The sequence below is a fragment of the Rhinolophus sinicus genome, chromosome 16 (assembly GCF_057876585.1).
Source record: "Rhinolophus sinicus isolate RSI-liver-muscle chromosome 16, RSI-T2T, whole genome shotgun sequence".
Taxonomy (NCBI): domain Eukaryota; kingdom Metazoa; phylum Chordata; class Mammalia; order Chiroptera; family Rhinolophidae; genus Rhinolophus; species Rhinolophus sinicus.
This window is the reverse complement of record NC_142516.1, coordinates 46,961,231-46,977,267: the sequence shown is the minus strand read 5'-3', so window position 1 is coordinate 46,977,267 and position 16,037 is coordinate 46,961,231. Positions and strand designations below refer to the sequence as shown.

At 36.8% G+C, this 16,037-nt stretch overlaps 1 protein-coding gene across 7 annotated transcripts in view; it reads left to right on the top strand.

Annotated features, from left to right (window-relative positions):
• Nucleotides 1-2,478: 2,478 nt before the first annotated feature.
• The window catches only part of SMC5 (structural maintenance of chromosomes 5), a 68,203-nt gene continuing 54,644 nt past the window's right edge, over nt 2,479-16,037 (top strand). For 6 of the 7 annotated variants that reach the window (XM_019730613.3, XM_088793221.1, XM_019730619.3 and 3 more), the window contains exons 1-3: nt 2,479-2,768; nt 7,185-7,326; nt 15,723-15,775. In XM_019730613.3, the coding sequence (XP_019586172.1) occupies nt 2,593-2,768; nt 7,185-7,326; nt 15,723-15,775 (371 nt within the window). In that variant the 5' untranslated portion in view covers nt 2,479-2,592. Of the gene's footprint in view, nt 2,769-5,844; nt 5,964-7,184; nt 7,327-15,722; nt 15,776-16,037 lie in introns of those variants that run through there. The other variant, XM_074330549.2, reaches the window with a different exon arrangement.

The window sequence follows — 16,037 nt, the reverse complement described above, 5'->3', positions numbered from 1 at the left end:
TAAACGTGTATATTTTCACAGGTGGATAAAATTTTTAAAGAATGTTAGGAAGCACTGAGCTACTATAGTCTACCGAGTATCCTGGGTTCATGTTAACTTTCAGTCATATAAAGTCCAAGAAAGGAGAAGCACTTAAATCAGTTACAGTACATCTGTTTAATGGAATACTACATAGCTACTTAAAACTGTCACAGAAAAAATGTTTAATGGCATGGAAGGATATTCATAATATATGCAGTGAGAAAGTGGGATTAAATAATAGTATGTATAATACAATTTGTGCAGTATCATTCTGATTTTTTTTAATTAAAGGAGCATACCATACACATACTAGTACAAAGACATCAGAAGATACACCAAAATCTTAACAGTGATTAGGCTGGGTAGAGGAATTATGAGTAATTTTTCCCTTTGTATACGTTTGTTTTCTGTGTTCCCCAAATTTCTGTATTTAACATGTATTACTTTTGCAATAAGAAGCAAAACCAGTAACATTTTCCTTTTTAGAGGATGGTGGTAGATCATGACTGGATGGCTGTTTAGACAAGAACTCGTGGTGTATGTATATTTGTGGAGTCATCACAAGTTCAGAAGCTCATTCTCAACATTCACGTTTATAAGCACAATTTAATTCACTAAAAAACTGATGATGGTACAAAAATAATCAGATTGGTTCCCTGCCCTCAACTCCCATTACCACGGCCTATATTAATTGCCATTGGGATAGATTCCCCCAAATGTAGTTATTTCTTCAAAGCATTAGACTTTTCTAAGGTTCTTGAAGCAGGGTCCCAAGTTACTCTATTTTATTTATTTAAGTGTGTTTTCCCAGGACCCATCAGCTCCAAGTCAAGCAATTGTCTCAATCTGGTTGTGGAGGGCGCAACCCACAGTGGCCCATGTGGGGAATCAACCTGCAATCTTGTCATTAAGAGCACTGCGCTCTAACCAACTGAGCTAACCGGCTGCCTCCGAAGTTACTTTTTTTAAAAAATGTGTACTAGCAAGATAGGGAATGACAGTATAGTGCCTTCCTAAACACTGAGTATTTTTCTGATTTCCTGGCATTTGAAGTTTTAAAATTATTCTTATTGTAATTTGCTTTTCTAAAAATTTCTAGTAACCTTGACAAGTTCACACGCTTTTTTACTCGTTCTATTTTCTTTGGTTATAACTTTTAGAGAGTGGGGTTCCATGTGCATGAAAGGAAGAAGCAGGGACCTGGGAAAGGAGCACTGATCCAGGAGTCAGAAATCAGGGTTCTGCTGCATTAGCTTCCTAACTGGCTTCCCCACTTCCACTTGTCACCCCTCCAAACAGCAACCAGAGTGGTAATTTTAACTTGAGCTAGATCATGTCCCTCTCCTGCTTAAACCCATCAAACGGCTTCCCATTGCTTTGAAAATTCAGCTGTGCTGTGATGGGCAAGGCTCTGCTCTGCAACCTTGTTTACTCCACTGCAGCCACACCGGCCTTTGTTCCTCCAACATCTTAGTGCTGGCCTGTAATTGCTCTTTGTTTATTTATGCACTTGGCTCCCACTCCTTCAGGGTTTAGCTCAAACGTCAACCTCCTTTGGCAGGTCTTCCGTGCCTCCCGCATCGCATGTCATTGTTTTGGGTTTTTTTTTCATAGCACCTATGACAGCCAGAAATGATCGTGATCGTCAGTTGGTTCGCTTGTTCTTTTTGTCTCCCACACAAGGACGTAAGCTCGGAGACACGCAACTTGGGCTCCTTTACTGCCGGCAGCCCCAGCCTCTTGTAGGTTAGGCATTAATTATTATAGTTGAGTGAATGAAGATCTCCGTGCACGTCATCTTTAATGCGGGTGTTTACTAGATGAATGTGAGCAGGGTTAAGAGACAGTACGCTCTAAATGAAGCCAGCGCTTTCTAGCTCGGGGAATTAGGGAGTGAGAGGTGGATAGTACGGAAGGGGGAGTGCGGTGTAATCTTTTCACAAGTTATAGAGCGCAGGAGACCTAACATAATGCTTTAAGGGAGCCATTTGGAAGAGTTTTCTTTCATTTTTTTGACACGGGGACCTGATTGAAAGCAAACGGGAAGCAAACTAGAAGACGAAGAGCCAAAGACTGCGAGTCCCGGTGCACTCGGGCAGGCAGGCACTCAGGCGGAATCTGCACAAGGCTGGTCGCACGTCGCCCGCGTTGCTGTCCCCGACCCTGGGTCCTTAGCCCGTCCCAGCGACCCAGGTGCCACCGCAAACGCCTCTCTCCCCTCGCGTATCCGCTTCCTTGGAGCGCTAAGAGGGCTTTCAAAATCCTAACTGTAATTGACATCTTTAAGTTGAAAAAAAAAAAAAAAAACCCTGAAAAAATGCAAGAATGTACAGAGAAAGCGCCGAAGTTGCATCCCGCTAGTCCCCACCCCCACCCACCTGCGTTCTCGTTCGCGCAGGCGTTCCAGGCCCAGGGCGGGGCTTGCCCGCTGACGCCATCTGGCCGGGACTGCGCAGGCGCGGGACGGACTCACGGGCCGTATCCCGCGCCTGGCAGATCGCGCGGGAGCGGGACGTCGGGGCTGCAGGTTGGTGGGAACGGAAGCCGCTACGGGGCGGAGGGGAAGCCAGGATGGCGGCTCCGAGTAGGAAGACCTCGACTCCAATCCCCCTGGCCTCCAAGAGAGCTGCCCCGAGAGATCCCTCGTCGGAGGTCCCGAGCAAGAGAAAGAGTTCGGCGCCCCCACTGCCGTCGTCCGGGCCTTTCGTGGAAGGCTCTATCGTCCGCATCGCGATGGAGAACTTCCTGTGAGTGGCGGGAGGCCGTGCGGCGGCGGGGAGGCGAGCGGGCCCGCGGGCCAGGGGTGCGCGCTGCGTGCGTGTGGGTGGGTGGACGTGTGCCTGGCTTGTGGGTCTGGCGGTGAATTTGCGTCGTGGTTACCGTGAGGATTTTTATTGGTAGGCTGTGTAGATTGATGTTCGTGTTGGTGTGCTAGGTGTGTCTTGTGGATGCGGGTTGTTGTTTTATTCATTTTTTTATTCGACCAACGTTTTTTGAAGGCGTCATTTGGCGGGCAGTGGACGTAGCAGGGATTAGATCTCTGCTCACTGGAAGTCACGCCTATAGAGGGAGGACATAACTTGTAATTCTCAAAACTATGGGCCCTGGGGATACACAAGAAGCAACAGAGTGATACTGATGATGTGGTAGATTCATAAAGAGTAGGTAGTTGCCAGGTGGATAGATGGTGAATGTTCTGCGGGATAGAGGTTGAAATGTAGGAGAAAATTAATACTCTCCGCGGGCCTCCCAACAGACTCTTGACACCTACAAATCCATCTTTCTTTCCTGGTCTCTTCTCTCTCCTTTCAGACAGTAATCATAATAATCATTTTAGGATTTAGTAATATGTTCAACACAAATACCGTGTTATTATAGCACCTTACAGTTAGTTCATTTGGTCGAGGGTTTTTTTTTTTTTTTAAGCTTGCACATAGTGGTGTAGGAGAAACAGAATTGCAAGAATAACATCAACATTTTTTTCAAGCACCTGTCATGTGCCAGGTATAGAAGTAGGTGCTTTATTTATACAGTGCTTTCATTCGTGCCTAATAACAACTCTTTGTATTATCTCCATTGATGAGATAAGCTCAGCGAGATTAATTTGCCCACATTTACACAGCTAATAGGTACCTGAATTACTATTTGAATCCAGATCAGGAAAGATCATCAAATAAGTGACTTATCGTAATAATGTATATGTCAGGATGCCATGGGGACACAAAGGATGAAGTTAATATCTTCCACAACTGAGAGAAAGGGCTTTGTATGGAGGTTCCGAAAGTCCTAAAAGAAGGGAAGTGCACTGTAGACAGAAGGACCTGCCTGCAAGTTTATCTTTAGGAAGCATCAAGTATTTTAGTAGTAGGCTGGAACACAGGCTGTGAGTGAATATGGGGACATAAGTGATACTGAAGAGGTAGGCAACTGTTGAGGGTCTAAGTTTACTATGCTAAGGAATTCCAACTTCATTCTGTAAGGAACCAGTATGCATGTTACGTAGGGAATGGCATGTGATTTGTATTGCTCTGGAAACAGTGTGAATGAAAGATGCTTCAGAAAGGGTGCAAGGTTGGAGGCAAGATTTGTACAGTATGAAGGCAAGCGATGATCAGGGTTTGAACCTATGAGTAGCAGGTGGTGAGTAGGAGCGGAAAGAAAAGAGATTTGACAGGATCTGGCTACAAATTGTGAAGCATGAGGGTAAGAGAGGAATGCAGCAATGGCTAATTGGTCAGGTATGGTACTATTCTGAAGAGGATCCGTTTGGGGAGAATAATAATAAATGCCTTTTGCGTCCTGTGACTTGAAATTTTCTGTGGGACATTTAAAAGAGACCTTCCATAGGCAGTATTTATAAATGTCTGGAGCTTACAGGAAAGTGTGAACAGGTGAGAGATTTGGGAGCATGTATATAGGTGATTGTTGAAGTTGCAAAAATGTTTGAGATTGCGCAAGAGGAAATATAAATAGGAGGAACAGAAGGCCAAGTACAGAGTCCTGGAGAATGCCAACATTTAAGGTTAGACAGAAGGGGAATTTACTGACCGAGAAGGAACTGTTTAGGGAGGTAAGAGAGAACTGTGGGAGAGTATTATCAAAGAAGCCAAGGAAAAGAGCTTTTCTAAATACCTACTACGTTTCAATGTAGTAGATACAGGACTTGAAAAGAACCCCCTGCATCTAGCAATTAGAACATCTTCCACCCTTTGATAAAGCAGTGAAAGAAGAAAACTTTGTAAGTCCTAAAAGAAGGACTGAGTGTGAGGCAGTAAACCTGGATGTGAAGAGGAGAACAAGAGTGGCTGGAAAATCGCTTCTCGGCCTTTTGGCTAAGATCAAGTGAAGAGTGGCTAGAAAGTGCAGAGCTGGGTGAGGTTTTGTTTATTTTCACATTAAGAGGACTTTTGAGTTTTAGGAATGAAGTAAGGGGTAGGCTTAGACAACCAAAATGGCCTGAAAGAGAATGGTCAAAGGAAGGATTCCTAGGAGTGAACCAAGACAAATGGGGTTGGGAGTGGAGGGAGAGATTTCTAGGCAGAAGGAACAGGATGCTCAAAGACTTGGAGAAAGAAGGAAGCCTAAAATAGTCAAGAAACTAAAAGAAATTCTGTATATACTTAGAGTACCCTGAGTAGAGGTCTGATTAGCGAATAGGGGAAGGAGATAGAAAGTAGACAGAGGTGAAGCTAGAGCTAAGTTATGAAGGATCCTGTTTTTGTTTTTTTTTAGCAAGTGGCATCAGATTTGCATGTCTACCAACATGATTTGGTGACTGAATGATGTGTGTGTGGGGGGGTGTTTTGGGTAGCGGTAAAGGAGATGGTAGAATCAAAGATGATTCAAAACTAATGCTTAGGTTTCTGATATGGGCAGTGGGATGAATGATGGTACTATTCGCTATGAGCCTACAAGAGTGGTTTTGGAAGGAAAGATGGTAGGTTTCGTTTTCAGTGTGTTAATTTTGAGGTGACTGTTATGGGACATCAAATAAGGTTATTGAAGTGGTAATTGCGTCTGTAGGTCATCTGGGCTAACTTTCAGCATGTAGGTGCTACCTGAGGCCATGGAGAATACATGAGATATTAGGCAGAATATTAATATACAGACTGAGAAGAGGGCCTTTGACAATAGTTCAAAGCTCAGAGGAAAAGAGAATAAAAAGGGAATTCCCAATAAACATAGTGTCAGAACGGTGAATTTTTTTAAATGCAAAAGCTTTGTTCTGTTAGCAGTTCTTCCTGTTTATAATATATGTGTGTACTGTATGGGCCAGAAATTCTCATGCTTTTTTTCTGTTGTTTTTATTTTCTTAAATACCAGTTGCATCACTATTTTAATAAGACAGTTGAACAGAGATTCCACAGCAGGAAACTCAAGTGTTGAAAGAATGAGGCTTCCTGTGTTGGGGTTAAGAAGTTCCAAGTCTGGTAATTTTCCAGGTGACTGAAATTCCCAAACTAATTTTATTTTAACTCTTATAAAGGGTTCCTTCAAGACCCAGCTGCTAACAGAACAACGTATCTGAAAAGATAAAGTAGATAGATGCTGTGTAGAGATGTGAGGTTCTAAACCTGCCAGAATATACTTCTCCTTTACCACCTGTTTTTATTTTTATTACCCCCTGGCATTTCAAAATTAATTTCTTTGAGTATTAAAGTTGAAGGGTGTTTGGTTAAATTCTATATGTAGCAGGTTAGTAGCAGGTAAGACATTTATTCTTTGAGAATTAGTTGGCAGCTAACTAAAACCCTGTGGGAACAGGACATTATTTATGGGTTTTAATTCAGGGTATTCAAAGATAAGCTAGAAAAATACCTGAGTCAGAGTATTTTTACCTGAAAAATACCTGAAAAATACCTGAGTCAGAGTTTGCTTCATTCCCATTTGGCCATAGCTGTCCCTGGCGACTAATAAGGATGACGCGCTACTGGCAGAGTGCTGGATAGCATGCAGCTTTCTAGCACAAGGGAATAGTACAGAAGTACTTGGGGTTGATACATTCTTGTTTCCTCCTACAGGAATAAAATTTATTTGAACATGGACTATCAGTACATCTTTTGGTGAATCTCTGGCAGCATATTAAAAGGAAATCGATGTAATTTTAAAAAATTAATAGTAAAATGAAATCATTGGGTTGATGTATATCTTCCGTTGTCTAATTAGAATAATAATTTGATTGGATTGTAATAGAATATGAGAAGTTGCTATTAAGCGTTTTAATTCAAGAGAAATTAAATGTAAAATCCACAGATTTAAGATGAGCCATTATTCCTCTTACATAAAAATTTTAAAAATTATTTTATTTGTATAATAGCTTTGATGTATTCTCTCATGTATTATAATTGTTAGAAGAGGACAAATAATATCAAACTTTGCTTTATTCAACAGACTTATAGTTGAAAAAAAGCATACAAAATTTTATTTTCCTAATGATGTTCTTATTTTAGCTAAGCATTATCGGTTTTTCATTTTTTCCATTGATACATTTCCCCCTCTAGTTTATTCACCTATAAATAACATTAAATTTGTAAGTTAGCTGGCTTTTAAAGGTATTTGAGGGAGCCTGTAGAAAAATAATAAAGTAAAGCAAGAGAAAATGCTTTTGTAAAGAAAATATTCTTCACTTCTCTGCTTAGTAATTTCACCTCTTTATAATTTAGAACTTATGATATCTGTGAAGTATGTCCTGGACCCCACTTGAATATGATTATTGGAGCTAATGGAACAGGGAAGTCCAGCATTGTGTGTGCCATTTGCCTTGGATTAGCAGGCAAACCTGCTTTCATGGGACGGGCAGATAAGGTGAGTTAATATAAGTACTATTTATTTATTTATTTTTTCATTCAAAGCAGTCACTTGCTTTTAGTAACAAATCAATTCCTACATCTCAATTACTTGGGTATAGCAAACATGTAGTTCTTGAATATAAAGAATAAAGTTGGCAGGTAGAGAAGCTGGGAGGAGATTTCCATTTCTAGAAGTATTTTGGGTTATAAACCAAGTACATAACACTTGAAATTCTTAGATATTGTAAAAAAAAAAATTTTTTTTTTTTTAAATTGTATTGCTGGGCTTGTGGTAAGGTGAAATAAATTTACCAAGGTCAGAAACATAGTGTGAATCTGAAGACTTAAGCAAGCTCTGGAGTTCTTTCCTCAGGGACGTTTGCTTATCTTGCACCCTAAAGCCTGGCTTTGAATTGGATGCACAGGATTGGAGGTCCCGAAGGTGGGGGAAGGGCTGCAAGATAAAACTAGATGCCAAATACTGTGTGTAGCTGAAAAAAACACCTCAGAAGGGAGCAGTGGGGTTACTTACTTCACTGTTAGCTCTGAATACGGTGGAGAAAAGAAGAAAATCTTGCAAAGAATTCTTAACCACAAGCTTTAACACATGTTTGAGGCCAGAATTCATATTACCTGTATGGCCTAAATATCATAAATTCCAATTTTAGTTTAAAGTGGTAAAGTTAGTAATACCACCAGGCACTGGCACAAGCAAATGCAATCCTCTTAAGGAGAATACCTTCAGTTTAATCCTCAAAAGAATTCAAATGTGAAATTCATGAATCCATAACTAAAAATCACAAAACGTAGATGGACACGAATCACCAAAAATAAAGGCTAACGAAAACAACAGACTGTACAATCAGACCTGAGAAGCTTGGAGTTAGAGACTAAAACTAGGAATATTTAATTTGTTTAATGGGGTAAAGGAAGGTGGCAAGTGTAACAAAGGAATAAGTAATGAAAAGATTAGGTATATTTGAAAAAATAATTCAAATAGAACTTAAAGAAATAAAGATCTATTACTCGAAGAGAGAAACTTGATGGGCAGGTAAAACAACAAAGCAGACAACATTTGAGAAGAGAATTTGTAAACTAAAATACTTGAAAACATTTTTTAAGTGCAATATAGAGATAAAGAGATAAATAAAATAAAATTGAGGTTGAGACATGATAGGTAAAGGAAGATAATCCTTTTTTTTTAAAGTATCTCCAAAGGGAGATAATAGACTAAGGAAAAGTCAATATTTGAAGAAAGAATGACTAAGATTTTCCAGAAATGTTGAAAAGTTTGAATTCTCAGATTCAAGAAGCAGTATAAATGAAAGAAATACACAAGTTGACACATTGTAGTGAATTACAGAATACCAAACACCGTAGTACTATGTTCTCAGGATGATAAGACAAAGGGAAAGAAAATGAAGTTCTTCACTAAAGGAACTTTGACAGTATACAATTTAGGAAGAAGGAAAATGATCCCAGTAAAGTCTCAGATGTAAGAAGAAATGGTGAGCAAAGAAATGATAAACATGTAGGGAAATTGTATGCAAACTAACATAACACTAATATCTAATTTTTGAAGTTTAAATCAAACAATGTAGAATTGTCCTTCCTAGACAACTGGAAGGAACTGATCAGAGTTGAAGTATTCTGTGGATTTGTATTGTTGGGAGGAAGTTAAGATAATCGATTAACTTCAGAGTGTAAGTTAAATATGCATGTTAAAATTTCTAGGGTGAACCACTAAACAATTGAAATCCAAAAATCCTCCACAAGAAAGGTGAAAAATTAGAATGAGAGATGGGAATTAAAAAAAAAAAAAAAAAAGCACTGCCCAAACAACCTAGGGGAGTCTTGGGAAAAGAAGAAGAGGAGAAAAGAAACAGAAATACAGAAAATGAGATCATTAAAAAAACATGAAATTAGAAGGTAGAAATACATGCAGATATACTTACGGTAATATAAATGGTCTAAATTCTTGTTAAACAAGGTAGTCTGTTAGAGTAGGTAAAGTTCAGTTCTATTTTGTTTACAATAAGCATATCTAAAATAAAAAGCTACAGAAAAGTTGATAGTAAAAGGATTAAAAAATACATAGCAGGCAAATATACAAAAGAAAGTAGGTGTAGCTGAATTAATACCAAGCAAAATAGACTTTAAAGCAAAAAGTACTTTAGCGATAAAGATGGTCATTAAATATTGATGAAAAGTTCAGTTCAGCAGAAAATTCAGTTTTCAACTTTAATTCAGGTACTCTAGCTCCAAAATATATAAGCAGAAACAGCAGCACTCTTAACCAGAAGTTAACAAATGCATAACCATAGTGGGAGAGCTAGTAGTAATCAATAGGTCAGTCAGATAAAAAATTAGTAAGAATGCAGGTATACCTCAGAGATACTTAGGTTCAGTTCCAAACTACCACAATAAAGCAAATATTGCAATAAAGGGTGTCACACTAAGTTTTTGGTTTCTCAGTACACCTAAAGTTATGTTTATATTATGCTGCACTCTATTAAGTGTGCAATAGCATTATGTCTGAAAAACAAGTATGTACCTTAATTTAAAAATGCTTTATTGCTAAAAAAATGCTACCCACCACCTTAACCCTCACTGAGTCATAATCTTTTTGGCATTGATAGACTTGCTCAATGCAGGGTTGCCACAGACCTTCAATTTTTTTAAAAAATGCAATATCTGTGAAGTGCAATAAAATGAGGTATTCCTATATAGAAGTTATAAACACTGTACTCCGCAATTGGAGAGAACACATTTTTTTTAAACATGTATGTAACATTTCTAAAAACACTGAGCCGTAAAGCAAATATCAAAAATATCAAAGAATTGGTACCACACAGATTTTGTTCTCTGACCATAATGCTAGTAAGAGAAATAATAACAAAAAGATAACTAAAATTTTTCCTTTTGTTCAGAATAAAACATATACTTCCATATTATACACAGATCAAAGAAGAAATCTTAATGGAAATTGAAAAATCAGAGCAGAAGTTAATTAACAATGATATAATAGGCACCACAAAACCAAAAATTGCTTTCAAAAAGATTAATGAAATCAGTAACTTCTGAGAAGATGGGGGAGGGAATAAAGAAGATGTGGGAGGGAATAAAAAAAGTAATCATTAAGATATGTTATACTGTGATCCAAACAATCCCCAGTACACAATGGGGAAGGGAATTGTCTGTTAAAATGCCTCCAAAAAAGTGACACATGTTGCTTCCACTCACATTTCATTGGACAAAGAAAGTCAAAAGGCCACATACCTTGCATCAGAGAAAATGAGCAAATGCAGTTCTTCTATGGGCTTAAAGGAGAACCAGAATATTCATGAAGTGTCCTGATGACTACCACCAGGGCAGTACCAGAATGCAACAGAGATTTAAAAGATTATAAGGGAATATTATGAACAACTTTATGCAAATTTAAAATTTTTGAAAGTGAATATTTAGGTTTCTCCAACCATATAAATTACCAAAATTGACTCAAAATGAAAAAATAAGCTGTTCAATTTTTCACAGAACACCAGACAATCGTGGATTAGTTCTAACAGCAATAATTTCCTATTTTACATAGAAAATATTACTCTAGGTACGAAAATCAGTTAAGGAAAGAATGAGAAAATTATTCACCAGTCTCACTCAGAAACACAGAAGCAAAAATCTCAAAAGAAAAACAAAAACAAAACCCGGAAACTGTAGCCTGCTGAATTTAATAATGCATAAAATGCATAATATATCATGACCAAATTGAGTTTATTCAAGGAATGAGAGCTTGATTGAACATTAGAAAAAATTAACATACCATGTTTTAAAGAACTATATGATCATCTCAATAAATAGAGAAAAAGCATTCAGTTAAATTCCACAGTAAGTTCTGATTAAAAACAGCAAATTAGGAATAGAAGGGATATTTCTTAATTTCATAAAAGATATTTGTGAAAACGTACAGTAAATTCAGGAATAAGTTGAGGTTACCTACTCCTGTCACTGCTATTCAGCATTGTACAGGAAGTTCTAGGTAGAATTGTAAGGTAAAACAAAGAAAAGATACAAGTTGGAAAAACCACAAAAACTTTAGATAAGCCTTCTGATAAATTGACGTGGAATTTTATCAGGATTGCTAGATATAAGATTATATAACAAATCGTATATCTGTACACTAACAATGAACAGAAAAATGCAATTAAAAGTAGATACTGTTTACAATAGCAACAAAAGTACAAGTTACATACAATAAATTAACAAAAGACATGTAAGGCCTATATGCAGAAATTATAAAATTTTATTTAAAAACAAAGTTTGATTAAATGGCAAGATACACTGTATTAATGGACAGGAAAACCTAATATAAAAGTGTCATTCTTCACATTGATCTGCATATTCAATATCATTTCAGTCAAAATCCCAATACTGTTTATAGCAAGTTACAAGCTAGTTCTAAAATTTAGATGGAAGAACAAAGGGCCAAAGAGTAGCTTCGATACTCCTGAGAAATAAAACAAAATGGGAAAACTCCTCCAACCAGATAGTGAGACTTATGAAGTTACAGTAATTTAAGACATGGTATTGGTGTAGGAATATAAAATAGACCAGTGTGATGTGCCAGAATAAAAAGCCCAGATACAAAGCCATGATTCGTAGACTCTTGATTTATGACAGATGTGACATTGTATATGAGTGGGGGGAGTGGGGGGCAAATGGATAAATAGTACTGAGACAATTGGTTACCCATATAGGAAAAAAAAAGAAATTGAGCCTATCCTCACAGTTTAACAAAAATCAGTTCCAAGTGGGTTGAAGATACAAATGTGATTGATGAGGGGTGGTCAATTAGTTTAGTTGGTTAGAGTGCAGTGCTCTTAATAAGGTTGCAGGTTCTATCCTCATGTGGGCCACGGTGAGCTGTGCCCTCCACAACTAGATTAAAACAATAGTTGACTTGGAGCCGATGGATCCTGGAAAAACACACTTAAAATAATTTTTTTTTAAAGTTAAAAAAAATAATAATAATAAATGTGATTGACCAGAAAGTTTTTAGAAGATATAGGTAATAGAGAAAAGTATCTTTGTGACCTTGGGTTAAAGAAAATTTTCTTACATAGAAATATAGATCAAAAAGGTAAATAATTATAAATTAAACCAAAATAAAATTTAAAAACTTTCATTTATCAAAAGACACCATAATGAAAAAGACGAGCCACAAATTGGGAGAAAGTTTATAACATATAACAAAAGATTGGTATCTAGACTATATAATAAGCAAAACAATAACAACTCATGATAAATGGGCAAAAGATACGCTCAGCTGTCTCACAGAAGAGGCAGCTCAAATAGGTAATATATGAAAAGTTGCTCAGCTCCTTTAATTATCAGAGAAATGCAAATTAACCTGGACATGGTCTATCCATCAGACTCACAAAAATTCTGGCAGTGCCATATGCTTACAAGAACATGAAACACTGGCAGCTGATGCTGTCTTGGTGGAATGTGAATTTGTGCAACTTCTTTACAAAATGACATGGCATTACCTAGTAAATTTGTAGGTGCTACCCAGTCACTCAAAAATTCTACTGGATACCTTAGTAAGTTCTTGTACGTTTATACTAGATGAAATTATGGAAATATTTATAGCAGCATTATTTACAATAAATTTTATCACAGTCAAATAAAATTGAATATTATATGAAAATAAACCTTAGCTCATTGGTTAAATCTCAAAAACATAATTTAAGGGAAAATGCCATCTCAGAAAAATATATGTAACATGAGTTTATAGAATGGTCAAAAACAATATATTTAATGTTCAGAGATGTATATAGCAAAACTGAAAAAAAGCAAAAGGATGATCAGCAAATCAGCTTAGAGATTTCATTTGTTGAGAAAGAAGGATGCAATGGCGGTGAGTTATACAGGGAATCAGATACACTGATAATGTTCAGTTCCTTAAATTGGTGGTAGATACATGGTTGTTTTATTCCTTAAATGTTCAGAGATGTATATAGCAAAACTGAAAAGAAGCAAAAGGATGATCAACAAATCAGCTTATATACTCCTCCTCGCTTTGAACACACTTAATACCCATTGTTCCTGTCAACTTTCTGAAGTAGTTGCGGACTTTTATCCTCCATCATGACAGTGCTCCATGTCATACATCGCTTCTGTTATACGGCAATTTCCGTCATATGAAAACATTACAGTGTGTCCTCATTCACCTTATTCACTGGATCTGGCACCGTGTGTCTTCTGCCTCTTCCCCAAAGTCAAAATGATTCAGGGTATTGAGGCAGCCACGACAGCACAACTAAAGACACTCACAAAAGAGGACTTCCAGAACTGCTTCAGAAAGTGGCAAGAACAATGGGATAAGTGTGTTCGAAGTGAGGGGGAGTATTTTGATGGGGATTAATGGCAATCTCTTTCACTGTAATACATTTTATTTAAACATTCACTATATTGTTTGATAACACCTCATATATATATTGTTTGCTATATACGCCACATAAAAACATGTTTTAAAAAGATAGTTTGAGAGTTGAGTTGTTATCCACTCTAAAATAATTCTAAAACTTGATTCTTTATATTTTTCTATAACTCGCAAATACTGCAATATTATCAAAATGGTATTACAAGTTTCTTAGCGAGGCTTAAAATTTAATGTAGGGTTACAAGATTGAGGTGTATATCCCTTAATATTATAAATCCATTCAAAACGTATGTGTACTTTTAATGCTATATGGGAAACATGTATGAGGCAAAGAAAAAAACCACTTTCAATAATTAGCCTTGTGACCTTAGTCAATTGTCTGGACCTCAGTTTTTCATTTCAAAGAGAGTTGGAGTAGATAATTTCCAAGGACAACTCAGATTTTTATAAATATTAATGTATAGCTTTTTAATTGTCAGAGATTATTTATTAAATCCTTACCTCTGTGTAACGGTCTGCTGGATTGTGCTCTGATGGCTGTATAGTAAGAATAGACAGGGCTGTAACAATTTTCACCAGCCTTCTCAGGTATTTTTGTCTTAAAGAAGACGTCTCTTCTCATTTTGAGTGGTAGGGGTTTTAAAGGAGGCTGCGAAATGCAGTTTCTTAAGTGACACATTGCAGACCTTTGGGTATCCACAGATGTATTAAGGGGCTGCTCACATTCTCAGCAAAGTTATTTTTAATGTTATATTTATATTTAAATGCTAATATAAAAATTTAACACCAACATGTTCTGTGTCATTCATCTAACTTTACAATAAAAACTGCCTAATTTTTTTCTTCTGATTGGCACCAAATATTTTAATTGCTGCAAGCTAACGAGCAGATGGCACTCCTACTAAAATACCGTTTTTCCTATTTGTGAAGAAACTGAAACAGAGGTTAAGTAACCTTGTCAAGGTCATACAACTTATATATGGTTGAGTGGAGATTTGAACCTGGACCATATATGTTAACACCTGTACGCTTAATTAAGCTGTGATTTTCTGGTTACAAGAACAAGCTCTCTTTTCTTTTGGGGCCTCAGTTTCATTATCTATGTAATGGATATAATATATACCTCATACGGTTGCTCTTGAGTGTTAAATGAGAAAATTATATATAAAGTGCTTAGCACAGCACATATAGTAATACTTAATAAATATTAGTTGTGGTTATAATTGTCACCATTGCCATTACCACTATTAAAAAAGATAATTGTTTGCAAGGTGTATTCTCCACTTTTTTTTAGTGTTACTTACATATAGCCTGATTGAAGATCCAATCTGATTTTTTTAGGCCTAGTGTCTGTTTTTACACTTATGCTCATATATATATAGAAACTAACTCAAATATGTCTTACTATGTTAATTTGTACTTAAATTGTATTTACTATGTATATTGCTCTTTTAAAAAAATACTTGGTGACAGTTATATTAATTAATAACAGGATAGGTAATATTGGAGTGGTTGTTAATAATGCATAATCTGCACAACTCCATAGAAGTCTCCAGTGGTAATGAGATTGGATGTAGCTCTTCATGATTATTCTATAGAACTTGTTTTCCCACTGGCTTTTTCTCTTCTTTCTGAGAGTCTGTTTGGTATAGTGGCTAAACACACAGGCTCTGGAGCCAGACTACCTGGGTTCAGATCCTCTCTGTGTACCACTTACTGGCTTTCTCATGAGCTTTGTAAGAGGCTATCTGGCACATGAAAGGTTCAATAAATGGTAATATTATGATTGTTACTTGTGGGTGGGAAACAATGGAGGGGCCCAAATCTGGGTAGAGTAGCTTTAGAAAGTGATGGGAATGGACATAGCATAGTAATTGAGTGAGTTGATCTGAAAAATAGTAATGGCGTTGCTAAGTATCTGTTAACCTGAGAATGTGCTCACACAGCTCACTTTGTCTTTTTTTATTTCTTAGGTTGGTTTTTTTGTGAAGAGAGGATGTTCCAAAGGCATGATTGAAATTGAGTTGTAAGTGTTAAGTGCTGAAACTACTTTTTCCTATAATTTCTTAGTTTATGTTCATGCTTCCCTGATGACTTTAGAAAAGACTAATAATACAGTATTATGATACAAATATTGGAATTATTTCAAGAATACTTTATCTAGATAAGATTTTTTAATGCCTCTTTTAAAACCTAAATTGTAAGAATTTTCTTTTGGTAAAATGCTTAAGGAAATTAGAAGTTTATGGGAGATCATGAAATAGAAATATACCACTGTTAAATACTCA